The 16,290-nt window shown below is 43.8% G+C and overlaps 1 protein-coding gene across 1 annotated transcript; it reads right to left on the bottom strand.

The window, feature by feature from the left end:
* Nucleotides 1-4,611: 4,611 nt before the first annotated feature.
* Nucleotides 4,612-13,775, bottom strand: LMX1B (LIM homeobox transcription factor 1, beta). Its single transcript, XM_009334275.1, has 6 exons — nt 13,549-13,775; nt 9,685-9,863; nt 8,608-8,685; nt 8,129-8,195; nt 6,927-7,088; nt 4,612-5,163 (listed from the first exon to the last, which is right to left on the bottom strand). Exons 1-6 carry the CDS (start codon nt 13,751-13,753, stop codon nt 5,006-5,008), a joined length of 849 nt encoding a protein of 282 aa, XP_009332550.1. The 5' UTR covers nt 13,754-13,775; the 3' UTR covers nt 4,612-5,005.
* Between the last annotated feature and the right edge of the window lie 2,515 nt (nt 13,776-16,290).

The following is a 16,290-nucleotide window of genomic DNA, read 5'->3' on the forward strand; positions in this document are numbered from 1 at the left end:
CTGCATCCTTGAGGAGGGCAAATGGTTGTCAGTTTATTCAGATAGGCCTCAAATGAGCAAGACCGCGCTTAAATCCCACCAAAGCCAAAAGACTTCAGGTACCTGTCAAGAGGTAAGCAAACACCCCAGTACCCCCCTAACCAGAGAGAACAGGCGCCTGATGCCCTGGCCACGCTGCTGTGGGTGCAGCGGTTGGCTGTCCCGTGCCACCGGGGCGAGGAGGGCAGGCTGGAGATGGACCCGCACACACAGGGAGCATCTGCTGTTCAGAAATGCATGACATGGTTTGGGCATGGGATTGTGTAAAGCACTGTCCTGAGCACTTGAGACTTTGGGTACTGTGGCTCCAGCTCCCATGGCTTTGATGTGCTTCAGTAGCCTCTCTGTCCTTTCACTGTTGTGACCAAGCTCCAGGCTTGTAAGAACCCTTCCCTTCCTCCTGGATTCTGCTGTTAATTTCTAGTGACTTTTGGGAACAACCAGAATTATTATGATACGGTTCAAAGAGGTGCTCTCACAAACCCCAGCTTGCAGCATCCCTAGCAGCATCACAGAGCCGGGTTCTCTGCGGCACCTGGGGCGGTGGCTTGGGACATACTTCTGATCCTTAAGGAAACTGGAAGGGAGTCCTGAGCACAGTAGGAAGAGGTAAGTGGGTTCACATCATCCCTGGAAGGTTTGCCAGCATGAAGGACCTTCCCCATGCAATGATGGCGCAGTGAGGTGGCCAAGTTGCTGCTGACAGAGCGGCAATGACCCCTTCAAAGGACCTGATAATACTCATCCAAATTGTGCAGGGTGGGTCTGAAAAATCCACTCAGGAGCCATCGTGAGACTCACGTGAGTCACACCTCAGGCACGGTTAGCAGCAACTGAGCCAAGTGATCTGGATGTTTTTGATCACAGAGTTTAAAGAAGAAAAGGAGATCAAAATGCCTAGGATGGTGGTCTTAGTGATCACCACCACCACACTTTACTTACAGCAATATATTTGTCTTCCATGTTGTGACCATGAAACACATTTACCACCAGCCCCTAACTGCTTACAATACAGGGTTTAATCCATAGTGCTGTGGTAAACGGGGGGCTTGAGAACAGCAGTGCATGGTAGGAATCGTCCCCTCGACAGTCAGCCGTGCAATGGAAACGTGCTGCTGCCCAGCCAAGAGCCTGGCAGTGGGATCGAGGGCCACACTGCTCCATAACCATTTCTGAATGCTGGGAAATCTCTATGTGCCACCGTTACAGATCTGGCAACTGCACAATAAAGACCTCTGAGGAAGCTAGTACCTAGCATATTCATTCTGATCTCACAATCATCTTTTTTAAACATCATTGAGCAAACACTGAAACCTAATCAATCATCTTTTACTTAATTGCATCTTGTCACCACTTTAGCTTAACATGGATTCCTTGCTTAGCCAAAACAACATGATTGAAACACCTTGAAGAGCTCACTTGATGCATTTATATTAGAGAGGGGTTAATTTCCTAGGGAAAATGATCACTGTAAGGTGCATGTAATAAACTGCTGTCATGACCTCTAGCCTTCAAGCTCCCATATGTGCAATCATTGTTTGTGGTTTCCGTGGAAGTGCCAGATGCTAAGAATTTTTGGCAAGAGTTTATCAATTTGACTCAGTGTAAGATATTACTGTGATATGGCCCATTAAACATTTTACTTCCACCTGATCAGTGACATTCCCTTGACAATAGAAGAGTAAAGCAGAAATCAGAAAGGTCAGAGGTTGCTACATAATCTTTTACTGCAGGTCCCAGGTTAAAACCACAATGATCACACTCCAGTAGGGTAATTCATTCCACAAAAAAAAGTGACATTTATTTTGCTTTAATGAACTTTGGCCTTTGCCAGATATAACGGGTCCACTGGAAATCATTGGCTATGCATTCTTTCCCTTGACCAGCAGCAACCCACAGTGGCATGGGAAACGTTATGCATGCCAGAGGGCTTGACTGTGCTGTGCACGTGGCACCAGAGATGGTAGAATATGGGGCGAAAAAAAGCTAAGGAATCATCATACAATACACCAAGGGAAGAGGAGATGGTATGTACAAGCAATGAAAAGAAAAAAAAAAAAAAAGGTGGCAAGCAGTCATCCAAAAAATCAGCAAAAGATTATGGTTACTTCAGCTATAAAATGGGATATCTGATTCTTTCCTTGGAAATTGATTGTTTTTTCAACATCCAGCCCAGAAGCAGAGGTAGAGTTGGGACAAGGCAGTTCTCCAAACTGTAGGTCACATTATAGTTCTCATATAAGTCCCTGTAAACACTAAAAATGCCATTTTGATCCTGCCAGTAATGAGGGATGAAGCAAGGTTGTGCCTATGTGTAGAGTCTATAAACCCGGTATGTTTGAGATGGTGAAGATGCTTTTCTATGACTCTAAAGTAGCACAGCAGAAGGGTGGGGAGGAAAACTTGATGAATCCATTGAGATCGGTGATGACAAATGTTTATAATGATATGAAATCTGCTTGCCTTCTGCCTTGCAAGCAGTGAGGATCACCTGAGTTCTTTAGAGATGTTTGCTATCATGCAGAGAGAAAGGAAATTGTTATTTTGATACACAAGGAAAGGGAAAAATAATTGAAGGGGATGGGTGAGAAAAGAAAATTCTTCCAATTCCAAAACATATCCAAGGGCTCACAACCTTCAACTGAAAATCCACATCCCTGTCAGAAAGCGAGAGAACGGTTGCTAGCAAAAGCATATGGGTGCGATGGACCCATCTCCCTGGCCATGGCAGCCAGCAGTTCGGGCTGCTGCCACGGAGGGAGGAGATGGGAACCTGCAGGGAGGGGAACATCACCCCAGCATCCTTGCAGAGACATGGGTCCCTTCGCTCACGAAGGGCTGTGTGTGCGGCAGACGGTGGTCTGCCACCACGCAGCAGTGGGAAGGGTTTGCCTTTGCTCTCCTGCACTGCACACACACACACACACTTCTCCCCCAGTGCCTTCCTCGCCTCCACAGAGTGAAAATGCACACACTTATCTTGCAGATAAAACTTTGCTTTCACAAGAAACCTCTAACATGCTTGGTCCACATTTCCACGCTGGGGAGGAATGTGACCTTATTTTTTCCCTCAGACCTAACATCTGATCCTTGCCATCCACCCCTCCAGGACACAAGGAGGACCTCTCTCCGTCAGCGAAGGGGTGGGTAGCTGTCTGCGGGGCTCCTCAGCAGGACCCCCCTCTGCTGCGGCCATGGTGCCCCTGGCACTTGGCGGGGCTGCTCTCTCCCCGGGTGCTGAGGCTGCCGGGTCCCCGCTCTGGCCTCCCCCATGACAGGAGTCCCAGAGAGTCCCGTGGTTCTGCAGAAGGTGCTGAGCCCCACGGGAGACTCTGCAGCACTGGCCTGGTACCAGTCCTCAGCCTGGAGGAGTCAGATTAACCAATGCTTTGGACTTGTTTTCGGCTATTATGGTCAATATATTAAAGGTATTTATTTAAGAAAGTGCCTATCCTGCCAATCTTTCCCCATGAGCTCTATTTTGAACACACCCTATAATTACTGATATTACCCTGGCAAATTTTCCCCATGAAGTTTTCTCCACTAAGAGCCATGACCGTACTTGTCTGCCTCTCCACATTATAATTATCACCAGGCAATATTTATAACTATACTATTATTATTTATGATATTTTATGCCCTACGAAAACCTATATGACATACGCTCAAACTTCAGCATCTGAGACATTCAGACTTCAGCTGGGACATTCCCTTCAATTTGTGCACATGTTCTTCTTACATTTGCACTCATAGGTTAGTTGGAGTATTTAATGTAAATACAGGATTCCCGTCAGTGTGAAACCTGCAGGACTTGGGTTGGACTCCAGCTCAGCATATCTAAACCTCCCATTGTGATCTCTTTCGTACGTTTTTTTCCCCAGTTGGTGCACATTTCAGGACTTCTGATGGTTCAGGCTAGAACTGTATATCATATATTCTTGCTGAGGCGAGATAATTAACTAAAGGAGTGCTTAATTATTCCAGATGCACAATGGAGCATAGCACATTTATGCCTCATGCAAAACATAAATAAACAGAACAGAATGAACAACACGTTTGCCAATCATGGTCTAGACTTGAAATTTGGCACTGCAATACTTACAAACAATTGTAAATGTTTTATTCTCACACTTCAAAAAAAATTAAATAAAACTCTGTCTTGTAAGCACCTTTAGTTTTCATTATTTAAGATCAATACTAACCTAAATGCCTCTGTCCCTAACATGCACTTCCTCTCCAGGGTCATAGACCTTTCTTATTATGAAATCACTGGCTTTCTCCACAAATATTACTGTTAACCAGTTTCTCAGTATCGTATGCATAAGGGCTATAAACTAATGAGCAGATCTAGGTTATGTAGAAAAAGTGTAGAAAGGAAACAAATGTTGAACGTCACATTTACATTAACTTCTCACAGTTCAAATGGCAATTTATCCACAACATAGTATGAATCATGCAGTAAGAAAAGGGAGGAATCTCCAGTTTCTTTGATTTATTTGTCATATGGTCGACTGATGTCAGTATCAGTGGCTTTAAAAAAAAAAAAACTTTAAACATCCAAAAGAAAGGAAGAGAGAAAGGAGGAAAAGGTCTAGCTTTCCGCAAAATCCATTTCCTTTACAACGATGAGCTCAAACCAAACCAAACCAAAGGCTGCTGACGAGCAGGGTCTTCTGTTCCTTCCGTGCTTGTCTCGTGGTCTGGTGCAAGCTGGGAATCAAGGGTATGGGACTGGTGGATGCGTTTTGTTTATATATATATATGTATGTATGTAGGTAGGTATTAATATATATATACATACATACACATATATGCACACAGATATAGTCTTCCTAAAAATGCTCTTTGCAGTCCAGAGGCAGCAGGAGTCACTGTGAAGGAAGAGCTGGGCAACATATGGCTGTAGAGTCTGCACTGGAAAAAGTCACTGGCTAAATATACGCCGGCTGTTTGTTTTCTTTTATTTTCATGAGGCGAAATATGAGCTCTGCATAGAGTACAGCCTGTCAATGGGGTTTCCTACTCTAGCCTGCATGGAGTTAACTTCGGAAGAGGCAAGAAAACAGTCGCTCAAGCTAGTTAAAGAGGTATCACTGTCGATATCATGAAAAATGGAGTCGTTTCCTGCAAATGAAACGTATACGTTAAGCTGGATTCTGTGCAGCCAGGGGAGGACACAGTACACACAGATGCTCGTATGTTGCACACTGCAGCAAAAGGGAACGCTCCTGGTTTTGTTTTTACACGTTAACATAATTTCGCTCTAAGGGTCTGACCTACAAAGAGGAAGGCTAGCAACCAATTTGCAGAGTTCAACTGGCAGCAGTGCCACTCAAATCTGCCAGGATTTAATTTATACTTGTCAGCAGCACAAAAGAGAGTCTTGGCTGATGACAGGAGCAAATGGTGCCAGGGAGGAGCAGGTCCCCAGCTCTCCGTGAGCTGGGATCCGGCATTCACGGGGGCACTGGGGCCACTGAGGAAGGTGGGACCAGACACTGAGTGTCCACGACAGGGAGAAGCGGTCTGAGCGCCATAACCAGTAATGGTCTTCATTTACATACAAGGTAAAAGACAGATCTACGAATGTGATGGGACCCAGGAGGAGACCCCACTTCCCTGGCCTCAAGTGAGCTACAGTTGTAAACATGCTTTCATTTCAGAAAATTCCACTCTTTTGGGGCTGGTTTGGAACAGCACCTTTTATTTCCCTTAGCAACTAAGATTTCAGCTTACTTCAACTCTTAAGGTACCAGAAAGAGCTCTAGCTCAAGTCCTGTGAGCACTAAGAAAGTGTTAGTCTGGCTCTTTTTCCTCATGCACTCATCTGAAACGGCTTTGCACTATCTCCTGCACTGGGTTTGGAGGACAGAACCTGCCTCTCAAGGAGTTTTGCTTAGAAAGCCAAGCAAATTGTTAGCAACAAAATCACAAGCCATCTAAATGCTCATTAGCACTTCAGATGTCCTCAGCTCCTTACAGGATTTACCAAATTGCCTGGTGTGTACCATGGACTTGTCTCAGTGGGAAAAGTAATAACACAGACCCAAAGCAGGTTTCTTGTTGGCGTGTGCATTGCTGTGCTCATGAAAGTGATATGCACGTGGACCTCTACAATGAAGTGCTCCTGGTCAGCAGAAACGAGTCTAACGTAACAGGCCCTTGTGGGCTACAGCAAGGCCAATAATCACAGTCTGAGAAATCCTCTTAAATTTTATTTAAATGCCACACTGCAATTGTCCAGAATCAATTATTAGGCATTTAATGCTTGTGATGCATTTGGTGTACCTATCCACTTGATGGTGTGTGGTCAGGAAATCGTGAAAGCAAACCATCATCTTGATTTTGGGCAGAGAAAAAAATTATGCAGGAGAAATGTCCTGTGGTGACACATCTCTTAGTAGCTCAAGAACTGTTCTTTAACAAATCCATGCATCCAGTCTGAGGGATCTTAGAGGGGTGCTTATTCATTTTGGAATGAATAATTACTTCTCTTTATTAGACCACTTTTCAAGGCACTTTTTCCCCAAAGCTTCTAAGAAAAAGGAAAAACTTGTGAGGGAGCTAGAATTTGGTACTGTTTATTTTTCAGTGTCTTGGATAGTACTTTAAAAAAGTGGAGCTGGAGAGGTGATGTTGCTTGGTTTATCATTTATCAGAATTACACTGTGAAATAGTTCTGAAGGGTGTCCAGAGCCTCGGATGAGCTCTCTTCTACCCCCTTATGTGTACATGAAAATATACACACAAAATGGACTAGTACCAATTCCCCGGTACAAATCCCAGAAAAGATATTATAAAAGCAAGTAACTCTACTGAACCTTTGGTGTGTGAACTAGCATACAAACCCTGCTATTTCTGATGTGGCAGAATGATGCATGCCTTACCATAAGGGTTCATGTGGTCGCCTGGCATTTGTGGAGGGGTAAGACCCTGCTGAAATGGGTCTGTGCCATAACTGCTTTGATCCATTGCTACAATCTGCTGCTGTGGTGGTGCAAGTGGTGTGTAAGATGTCATCATCCCTTCCATTCGGTTGGACATTACTTCTGCAAAGCAAACAGGAGGGTACAGTCACTGCTTAGGAACAAAGCAGCAGCAGACAGTAGCATCAGTGGCAATACTGAACCCAAGTGCAGAGTGAACGCAGCTAGGTGTGTCCTGTCATTCAGAGGAGCCTTCCAAATTTTGTCTGAGAGTACAACGCTGAGCAGTAAGTTGAAAGACTTGTAGTTTGGACATGAGGAAAAATTTCTTTACTGAAAGAGTGGTTAAACATTGGAACAGGCTGCCCAGGGAAGTGGTTGAGTCACCATCCCTGGAAGTACTTAAAAGACGTGTAGATGCAGCACTTAGGGACATGGTTTAGTGGGCATGGTGGTGTTGGGTTGACGGTTGGACTCGATGATCTTAGAGGTCTTTTCCAACCTTAATGATTCTATGATTCCAGTTTCTGACTATATCATTTCTGGACCTCCTGGGTGCTGGACCGTATCTTCCCAAAGTCTGTCCTGTCCATGACATAGCCCTATTATTCTCTAACTTCTATTGGTACCAGTTTTTCTGGCTCTGCATAAAGAGGAGGATTTGAGGCTGCAAGGCCTTGGGAGTTGGAGAACCTCAAGAGCATCCATGGAGCAGCAGGGCAAGCCCTGGTGCCTCTGTGTACCTCCTGCCCCAGCTGCTGGGGCACAGGAGGGGCTCCCTGTGCCTTGGCTGTGGCAGCGATGCTGACGCCCTTGCAAGCAGCCTGCAGATGCCGAGCTAAGCATGGTCCCCCTTTCTTCAGGAGAAAACAAACTGGAGGATCTACCTGGAGTGAGATTTCCTCCAGTGAAAGCACCTCTGTACTGCACACATAAAGGAGGTAACAGCTTCTGTGTAAACACCTCCAGGGTCTGGCCCCATGGGAGAACTCTGGGCACTCAGATACAGCACCTCTGTGTGTTTCCACTGAGGATGGCACACATTATCCACAGACTTGCGCATGCCCTGTATGGCTGTACCTAAGACATTATGTGGGAATGGCACTTCAAGAAGCCTTGCAGATTCTTTTCCCCTTGCTTCGCATTCATCACAAATCCCCTACCTTGCCCTAGTCGTTGCGAGTTTTGTTGCTCCTGCTGCTGCTGATGCCTTCGTGCTAGTTTTTTCATCTGAATAAAAGAAGAACAGAACAATCTCAGGGCTCTGAATGAAATAATTTTATTTCCTTACAAAACTCTCTGCAAACATTGAATCAATTGGTACAGACCACTTATATTCATGCACACACCACTGTGGGTTCAGTTTCACTTCTAAGCTTAAACATTTCAGTTTCCAGTTCATATTTGCATGCATATTTGCATGCAAAATTTACTCCCAACCTCATGTTGCTTTGAGTACATGAACTTAATGTCTGTGTTTGAAAGTTGCCTCTCTTGTATGGATGTAAACAGCAGTGCATGCAAAATATGTGCAGTTCAGTCCCTGGGATCTCTGTGGTACGCACTACATCTAGGGGGAGGGGGAAATCTGTGTTGGAGGACAATTTGCGTTTTACTTTTGAGAACTTGACAAACAACCTACCTTTGCTCTTTGGTTTTGAAACCAGACCTGGACAACTCGCACGCTGAGTCCTGTTTCAGCTGCTAGTGTTTCTCTGACCTATAGGAGGAAATGTTTAATGATGTAATTTTTTGTATTTTTTTAAAAAACTAATCACTTATGTTAGGAGGAATATGCCTGTACTGAAAAAAAACCTGCATGTACATAATTACTTTTAAAAATTCCTCATATTTTTGCAGTTTGTTCAAGTTCTGCCCTTCACGTCACTACGAGTTTCATAAGTACTGAACAAATAGTCTGAGCTGTGTAAAATGACACTAAGTCATTTCATGATTCTTATTTTACCCATAAAATAGTTCTGTACAAAAAGATACAAATTTGGCTATGAACATTTTTTATATTGTTGAGGTAAAACTTCATACTTTAAAATGGCAAAAAGGCACATTGCGCTGTCCCAAAAGACATACTTTATACATCAGCAGGAGAATGTCACTTTTAGCAAAAATGGCAGCTTTCAGGATGCAACTCCATTTTTTTCCAACCAAACTTAGGAGGAAACAGTTACCTGGGTTGCTTTTCACAAAGATTTGATTTTCACCAGCTTCATCAGTGAAGCAATGTTATACCTTTCCCTAGCTGCTATAAACAAGATCAACAGCAGGGTTAAGTTTCATAAAAAAGCAAGACTGGAGGGACAAGTAGTGGGGCCAAAGCTGAGCAGCCTAGTGACTCCCTCTGTGGTGGGAAGGAGAAGGGCAAAAGCCACTTGTTTACCTGGGCTCTGATGGTCAAAGACTACTTCACGGTTTATAAGAACCAAATATTGCTGTTCAGCGGGAATCAGTCATGGAGCTGCTCTACATACTGTGGGTGAATATCCAGAAACAACAATGAGCTGGTCCTAAGCTGCTGATTGCTCCAGGCTGAGACGGTATTTGGGTGAGCATCGCCATACGCTGGCCTGGTTTCTATATTCACTCCAAGGCACCTGCTGCTGTCCCAGGAAGGGGCAGGGGGCTATCTGGAGCTGTGGCCTGACCCTGTCACCCCCGTGGCCTGGCATCAGAGCTGACTTCAGGTCCCTGATGAAGCACCTACCTTCCTACAGGGCTTGGAAGACACTTCAAAGGATGCTTTGAATGCTCGTCTCTGCTGCGTAGTAAGTATTGTCCTTGGTCGTTTAGGTCTTCTTGGGTCCTTTCCATCATCGCTTCCTTTTCCTTGGGTTACTTGTCCTTTGGTGGGCTTAACATCTCCGTCTTCATCATCACTTTTAACTGGTGAAAAATAAACAGGATATAAAATTGTACTTGTTCCACCAAGATAACAGGGTGTTTGAGAACTGCTCTTCAGGTGCCAAACTATTCAACAGGTTCAACTATTATCCCATATTTATTTGAATACCTAAAGTAACTACGGGCAGGAAGAGACTATCTTAGATTTGTGTGCACTGCCTAAATCAAATGCGACAAAATGTGTTTAATTTTTAATTGAGGGCATGGGACTGATCAGGGGATGGAAATTCAGAATATGCTTCCATCGTTCCAGGAGTTGGGACAGGGAGACTTTGTGCCCTTCCAGCATCACTTGGTCCCCTGTGTGCTCACCTGCCGCAACCACACCAACTGACACACACTTTTCCCTTCACAGCAGAGTGGCATCTTCTCCCGAAGCATTAGTTGCAGACAGGTACTACTGCCCACACCGCTATGGCAGCGAAACAGTGTAAATGCAAATATCACAAAAACATCTCAAAGTCTGTTTAGCTAAATATAGTGCAGATTCCAGGTATTGTTTTGAATATTTTGAAGCTCTAGACATAATATTAAATATAAACTTTGCCATCTCATTTCTGCATCCCACAGAAAACATCAGTATTCTTTCGCTGTGTATTTCAACGTGTCTATATGTGCATGTACAAATTTCTCTTTCTTGCTAGATACATACAAGTATATACATGCTTGTGTAGACCAAATAGATTACTTGCATTTTCTATAGTTAAATTCTGAATATTTGTACAGTCTGGAGATATTACGTGTGTTAGTATATTGTACTGGGAAGTCTCAATCGCAGTGGCAAAGGTTGAAGAGTAAGTACTAATTTTGTTGTGAAAAACAACTTTTCAACTCAGCATGTTTTATTTCACCGGACTACCAATTTTTCTTCCAGAAAACATTAATATCCTATTATAGGGACTTCAACATGAAGAAACACACTGCAATTTTTATATACTCAAAGATTACGTTTGGGGAATTAACAAATTAGACTTTAATTCATTTTAGGGTCTGATTATTATGCACCTAGCAATCTAATCACCTTTTACTTTAATAAGCATCTTTTACCTAATGATTAAAGAGAAGTTCAGTCATTTTAATAACCATGACATTATTAACTTTCCAGCATGCCATTTCTAAGGAAAGGTTTGTGAGGATTAATATTGCTCATTGGAGAGTTACTTTTGTGTCCAGTGGATAAATATTTGATTGGAGAAGGACACATTCTCAGCCAGGGCTATGTGAAATCATTTGCTCTCACACAGGCATCTGGGAGATGTGTGTTTTCAATGTATTAGACAATGGGAGAGAAAACATCCCATTTAATTTGTCAACTTGTTTTTCAGGTTTGGGTTTGGCTAACAGAGAATAGTGAGGAAAAAAAAGCATCTCCAGGAGTAAGAAACTACCCATTGTGCCAAGGGGAAATGAAACTGAAACCAAGGTTGTTTTGTGCCGCTCTGGTAGCTTACTGCTGATCACAAAATACAAAATCTGGTCCTGAAGGAGAGCCCACCCGTGCCCAAAGCAGATCTCAAATGCAGCTGGCTGGCGAACAGCAGCCACCAGTGCCCACGCTGTGAGTGAGGAAGGCAGGGGAGGAGGATCCCCATGCCCATCGTTGCAGCGCGGGGACAGCCCCGCACACGCAGCTTTTCAAAGGGGGTTTGTCTGGACACAGACAGGCGGACAGCAGGATGCTGAAGTTGGAGATGACATACCGAAGGGCAAGTAGGAAACTCACATGCCTCAGGCAAATTCACAAAGAGCCCAAACCCTGCGACATGAGATTTACAGAGCAGAGCACTCAAGGTCCTGCAAATACAGTATGGCAATAAATAACACGTTGCTCCAAGAAAGGCCCCGGTCCCGCACGTCCTGCTGAGTCAGCAGTGACCTTTGTCTTGCAGCATTCCTGACAAGAAAATATAAATTTCAGCAATGTGGAGAATATGGCTCTCAGATTAGAGATTAAGGATAATTACTGCTCCCAGCTAAAGTGGAATAATGCATTTTCCCATAAACCAGAGGCAATCATTCATGTCATTTGTACGCTTAATGGAATGGTAATTGTTGATTTTCTTAGACATTTTCTTGGGAAACAAGTGCGCAATTATGATGGCTCGCAGCAGTTTGTGTACATGCTGTCTCTAGTCTTGGGATCAGCCAGGGCACACCGGCAGCGGGAGGTTTCCAGTCTCCTTGAGTGCGTATGGCAGAGGAAGGAGGCATCCCATCTCTCCTGGAACTGCCTGTGAGCCTGAAAGCCAGTCCTCACTGTAACCACTGCTAGATCCCCTGGGTTTTGGACTGGAGAACCCAAATCCAGTGTGTGAACTATTTGTCCTTGTGCAGTACTGTGTTTCCAGCCCTGGACAGATAGCAAGCGGCTTTTGCTCACTCTTTTTTAAAACCTTCCCTAGGAAATGAGTGGAGGAAAGGAAGTATCTGTCTTTCCATCACTGTGAAGAACTCGGGGAAGACACCCATCAGCTGCTATCAGGTGTAAGGGCTCCACTGTCTTCTTCAGGAGAAGGCAAAAGCTCTGGTCACAGTATGGTGATTCTCTGCCTTAACTCCCAGGCCAAGGGGTGCAGACTCTTGCAATCACACTGTTCAAACCCCAGGTCCCTCTGAAGAGAGAGGTCACACTGCAGATTAGTAGTAGTGCATCTTAGTAAGATATCGAACCTGTCGTCCCTTGATCCCAAACAGTTTGCATTCATCAGGAACAGCGCAGGGCTCTTGGAGATCTGTAACAGGCAAACTTTGCATGTCTCACTTCTGTACTATACATAGCATACAAACCATAGTGGAGCTATCCTTGGGTCAACACATAGATGATCTCCTAGGTTGACACCAGAATGGGGCTGACACAAAATAGCAGGTAGGCGACAGAGATGATCAGAAACTAGAGCCTTAGTAGCACAGAAGAGACATACTGCCAGGGAGAAGTCTGGGTGGAAGTCAGGAGAGCCAAGCACTGTACCTGGCCTGAAAGCATTCAGAGACAGACTCCACTGAACTCCTCATTCAAGTTACTGCTTTTTATTTTTCTTTTTGTGTGAGCCCCCTTGCCTGCCTTAACGGGAGTGGATATGCAGGCAGCCTTGCCAAGCTGGCAGCTGCCCTGGCTTCCTGCACTGCACACGCTATTGCTGCAGCACAAACACAACCACTTCTTGGTTTCTTTCAGATTCTCCTCTATTTCTGTGTTGTACTTGTAGTTTTTTTTAAAGTTACCATTTGTGACTGGCAGAGAGAATACTCTTGAAAATCGTATTACTACTTTGGCCATTTTCCTAGCTCAGTGCTGAAAGTGTGTGTGCAGAAGATCCCCTGAAAAATATGTTAAGTGGATGGAAGAATGCCTATGGAAAACAGCACACTTTGGATGAAGCTGCAGGTAACTGAAGTCAGTCTGATGCACATTTTGTGATCTTACAGAAAAATACCTTGATGAAAACAAGAAGTTTTTGTCCTTTACTAAGCACCAAGTTCAGGAAGGGAGTCAAGTTAGGGAGAACAGACTGCAAGCAGGGATTTTTTTTTAGCTGTGCCTGCTAATTTGCATGGGTGGCATATGCATATAGATAAAGTGGATGTGTAAATGGATACACTTTTCTACAAGAAAGCTCTACAAATGCTTGTGGCTTTTCCAGTCAGAGCAGGTGTGGGAAAAGCTCACCTGAGTCTGAGTCGTCTGGGCTGACCGAGCTCAACAAGTCTTTCTCTTTTTCATAGTCACTTTTGCAGAGCAACTGCCCTTCCTTGAGAACAAATTCGTCCCCTTTCCTCAGCTGTCGTTCGCAAACACAGCAGCAGAAGCAGCTTAAGTGGTAAACACACTCCAGGGCTCTCATCACAAATTCTGTTGGGGCGATCTTTTCCATGCAGCCACTGCACTTAGCAGCAAACAGCCTGTAAGAAAGAGAGGCAGTAAAGTCAAAGGGAATGTCAAATCATACACTGCATGAATTTAAATAGAGCAAATTCTTTAATTTAACTACAGATCAGCTTGGCTCATGCTTTTGCACACTGGGCGACTTGCATCCTTATTCTTGGAAACATCACAGGCATGCAATTTATTCAAATCTCACTCCCTTTGGTCTAGAGATTCCCAAATCACCTTTGCTGGATAAAAAACACTAAGATTTGTCCTTATCTCACTGTTTTGTTCCTCTTCAAAAAGAGAAACAAAAAGGAGCTCTCAGAGTTTGGATAACTTGTTCAAAACCAAATTTATTTTAATTCACCTTTTAGAGGAAGGGCCAATTCATGCTTTGTTTTATGCAGGCTCTCTGGTTTCAGCACTTAAACCCTATTCTGAATAGATTTCATGACTTTCCATTTTTGGTATTGTCTGTCTCTGAGGAGGCTGATAAATGAACACAGGAACAAGCATGAAAACTTAGTGCTATTGCTGAGGAGAAGACGACACACACACACAGGCAATCGCACACATGCAATTGATAAAGAGAGAGTGAAATAACACGGCTTTTCTTTGGATGTTGGGTTATTCTAGAACAACTTGTCTTTGAAGGGAGTACTGTGCATTTTAAATGGTGTGAAACATCCTTTGGCAGAGATAGGCAGTGATACAATCTGCTAAATTACCACTATAATCACAGGCTCTAGAATATACACTGTATTCCAGACTAGTTCTTATTAAACCTTTATAAACCCCCTCTTTCATCCATCATTAATTTTCTAAGATAAAGTTAGAATGATTTAGATTAATTTTATTTTGCTTTTCTAATGGCAACTGGGAATGTCCCTAAGTGAGCTTTTAGGAAAAGGGATGCTTCAAATAAAGACGAATAGCTAAGTTACGTCCCTGTATCACACAATGGGCTTGGTGATTTGAAATTCAGTGTCTTTTATGGCAATACATCAAAGTGCAAGGTGCATTAATATTTACATTTTGGCAATGAAATTAACACAACTGCACCCATGTGTTCACAGGAAAAAAGGAGATTCTGCCTCTTAGGATGGGGTATGCTGATTTTTTTTTTTCATCCTCAGAATTATCCCCTTTTTTATAAAAGGTGATTATCTTCGATTTTAGAAGGCACAGGCTGTGGTAGTTACTGATTCCTCCAAAGCCTCCATTTTGTCTGAGCTGAGAAGTACAGCAAAATGGCAGTCACTAGCTCCTCAGCAAAATGATGGAGTCACAGAATGGGCAGGAGGGAAAAGAAAATGTAAATACATTTGCATACGGCATCCAAAGAAAGGCTGAGTGCCCAAGAACTTGTGGGTTTTCCCCATCTGTATCTTTCGATCTCATACAAGATATCTACACTATTAACCTTGCCGGCTCGGTGCGTACCTTTGCACGACCACAGCCAGAAGGTAACAGCTGTGCATTGTACAAGCCACGCGAGGTGGACTGAGTGGCTCTTTTTTGGGTACATAATGAATTAAATCTATTAAAAGGAAACTGATGCCATGCAGGACCCACAGCCACTGCTAGTAAATAGGCCATCTTATTTCATACAGTCTATTGGGTTTGTCTGCAAGGTTTTTCTTCTGTTAGATGCAAACTTTAACACAAAGAGAGGAATATGATTTTATGTTCTGACCAGTAAACATCACAAAAATATGACAATGCTTTAGCTAGCAAATTCCTAGGCAGGAAGTATTTTTATCTATACACAATAACATATCTGAAAGGATTAAAACACAAAAGGAAAAAAAGAGCAAACAGATTTTAAGCACTTTAAAAAGTTGTTTCTATTTAACTGCTTAAACCTATTTGACTCAGTTTAATTAAGCCTGTATCTTTTGTCTGAAGACTGTTGTGATGACGGAGCGCACTTAAAGACTCCGAAGATTAGCAAATCTGGTGTGAAGGCATCCAGCTCCCCTAACTGGCATCAGTTCATTTATACCACTGTGACAGTTAACCTGTGTACGCTTCAGTAAAATTCAATCGATAGCTATCAGGAGGGATGGGACAGACCCTACGCGTGGTACCAGCTCTGACGGCTGCAGATGTAACAGCCAGACCGGGAAATGCGGCTGCCGTTGCTGTTTCTGCAGCCTCCAGGTTCCTGGCTTCCTTTGCAATTCAAATCAGTGCTGCTGGTCTGAGAAATATTAAAAAAGAAACTCCAGAAAGTGACCACGCTCCTGCCACTACAGGCACTGCGATCTGTCTGAAAACCTTTGCAATGCCGCTGTGATAACGATGATAAAACCCCAGCGCCGTGGTCGTCCTGTTAATAAAAATAACGCTGAGTGATCAGTGTACTTCGCATTGAGGTTTTCCTCAGAAAGAGTTAACGTAGGATGCCTGCTCCACCAGCCCCCTTTGTAGGCAGACCGCAGAAGCCAGGCTCTGACAGACACCGAGAGCATAAGGACTTCTTTCTCTTTGAAAGAAGAAACCGGCGGAGATGCTGGCTCCCGCGGACCGCGCCTTAGC

This window comes from Pygoscelis adeliae, unplaced genomic scaffold (genome assembly GCF_000699105.1).
Source record: "Pygoscelis adeliae isolate BGI_AS28 unplaced genomic scaffold, ASM69910v1 Scaffold150, whole genome shotgun sequence".
In the NCBI taxonomy this organism is placed as follows: domain Eukaryota; kingdom Metazoa; phylum Chordata; class Aves; order Sphenisciformes; family Spheniscidae; genus Pygoscelis; species Pygoscelis adeliae.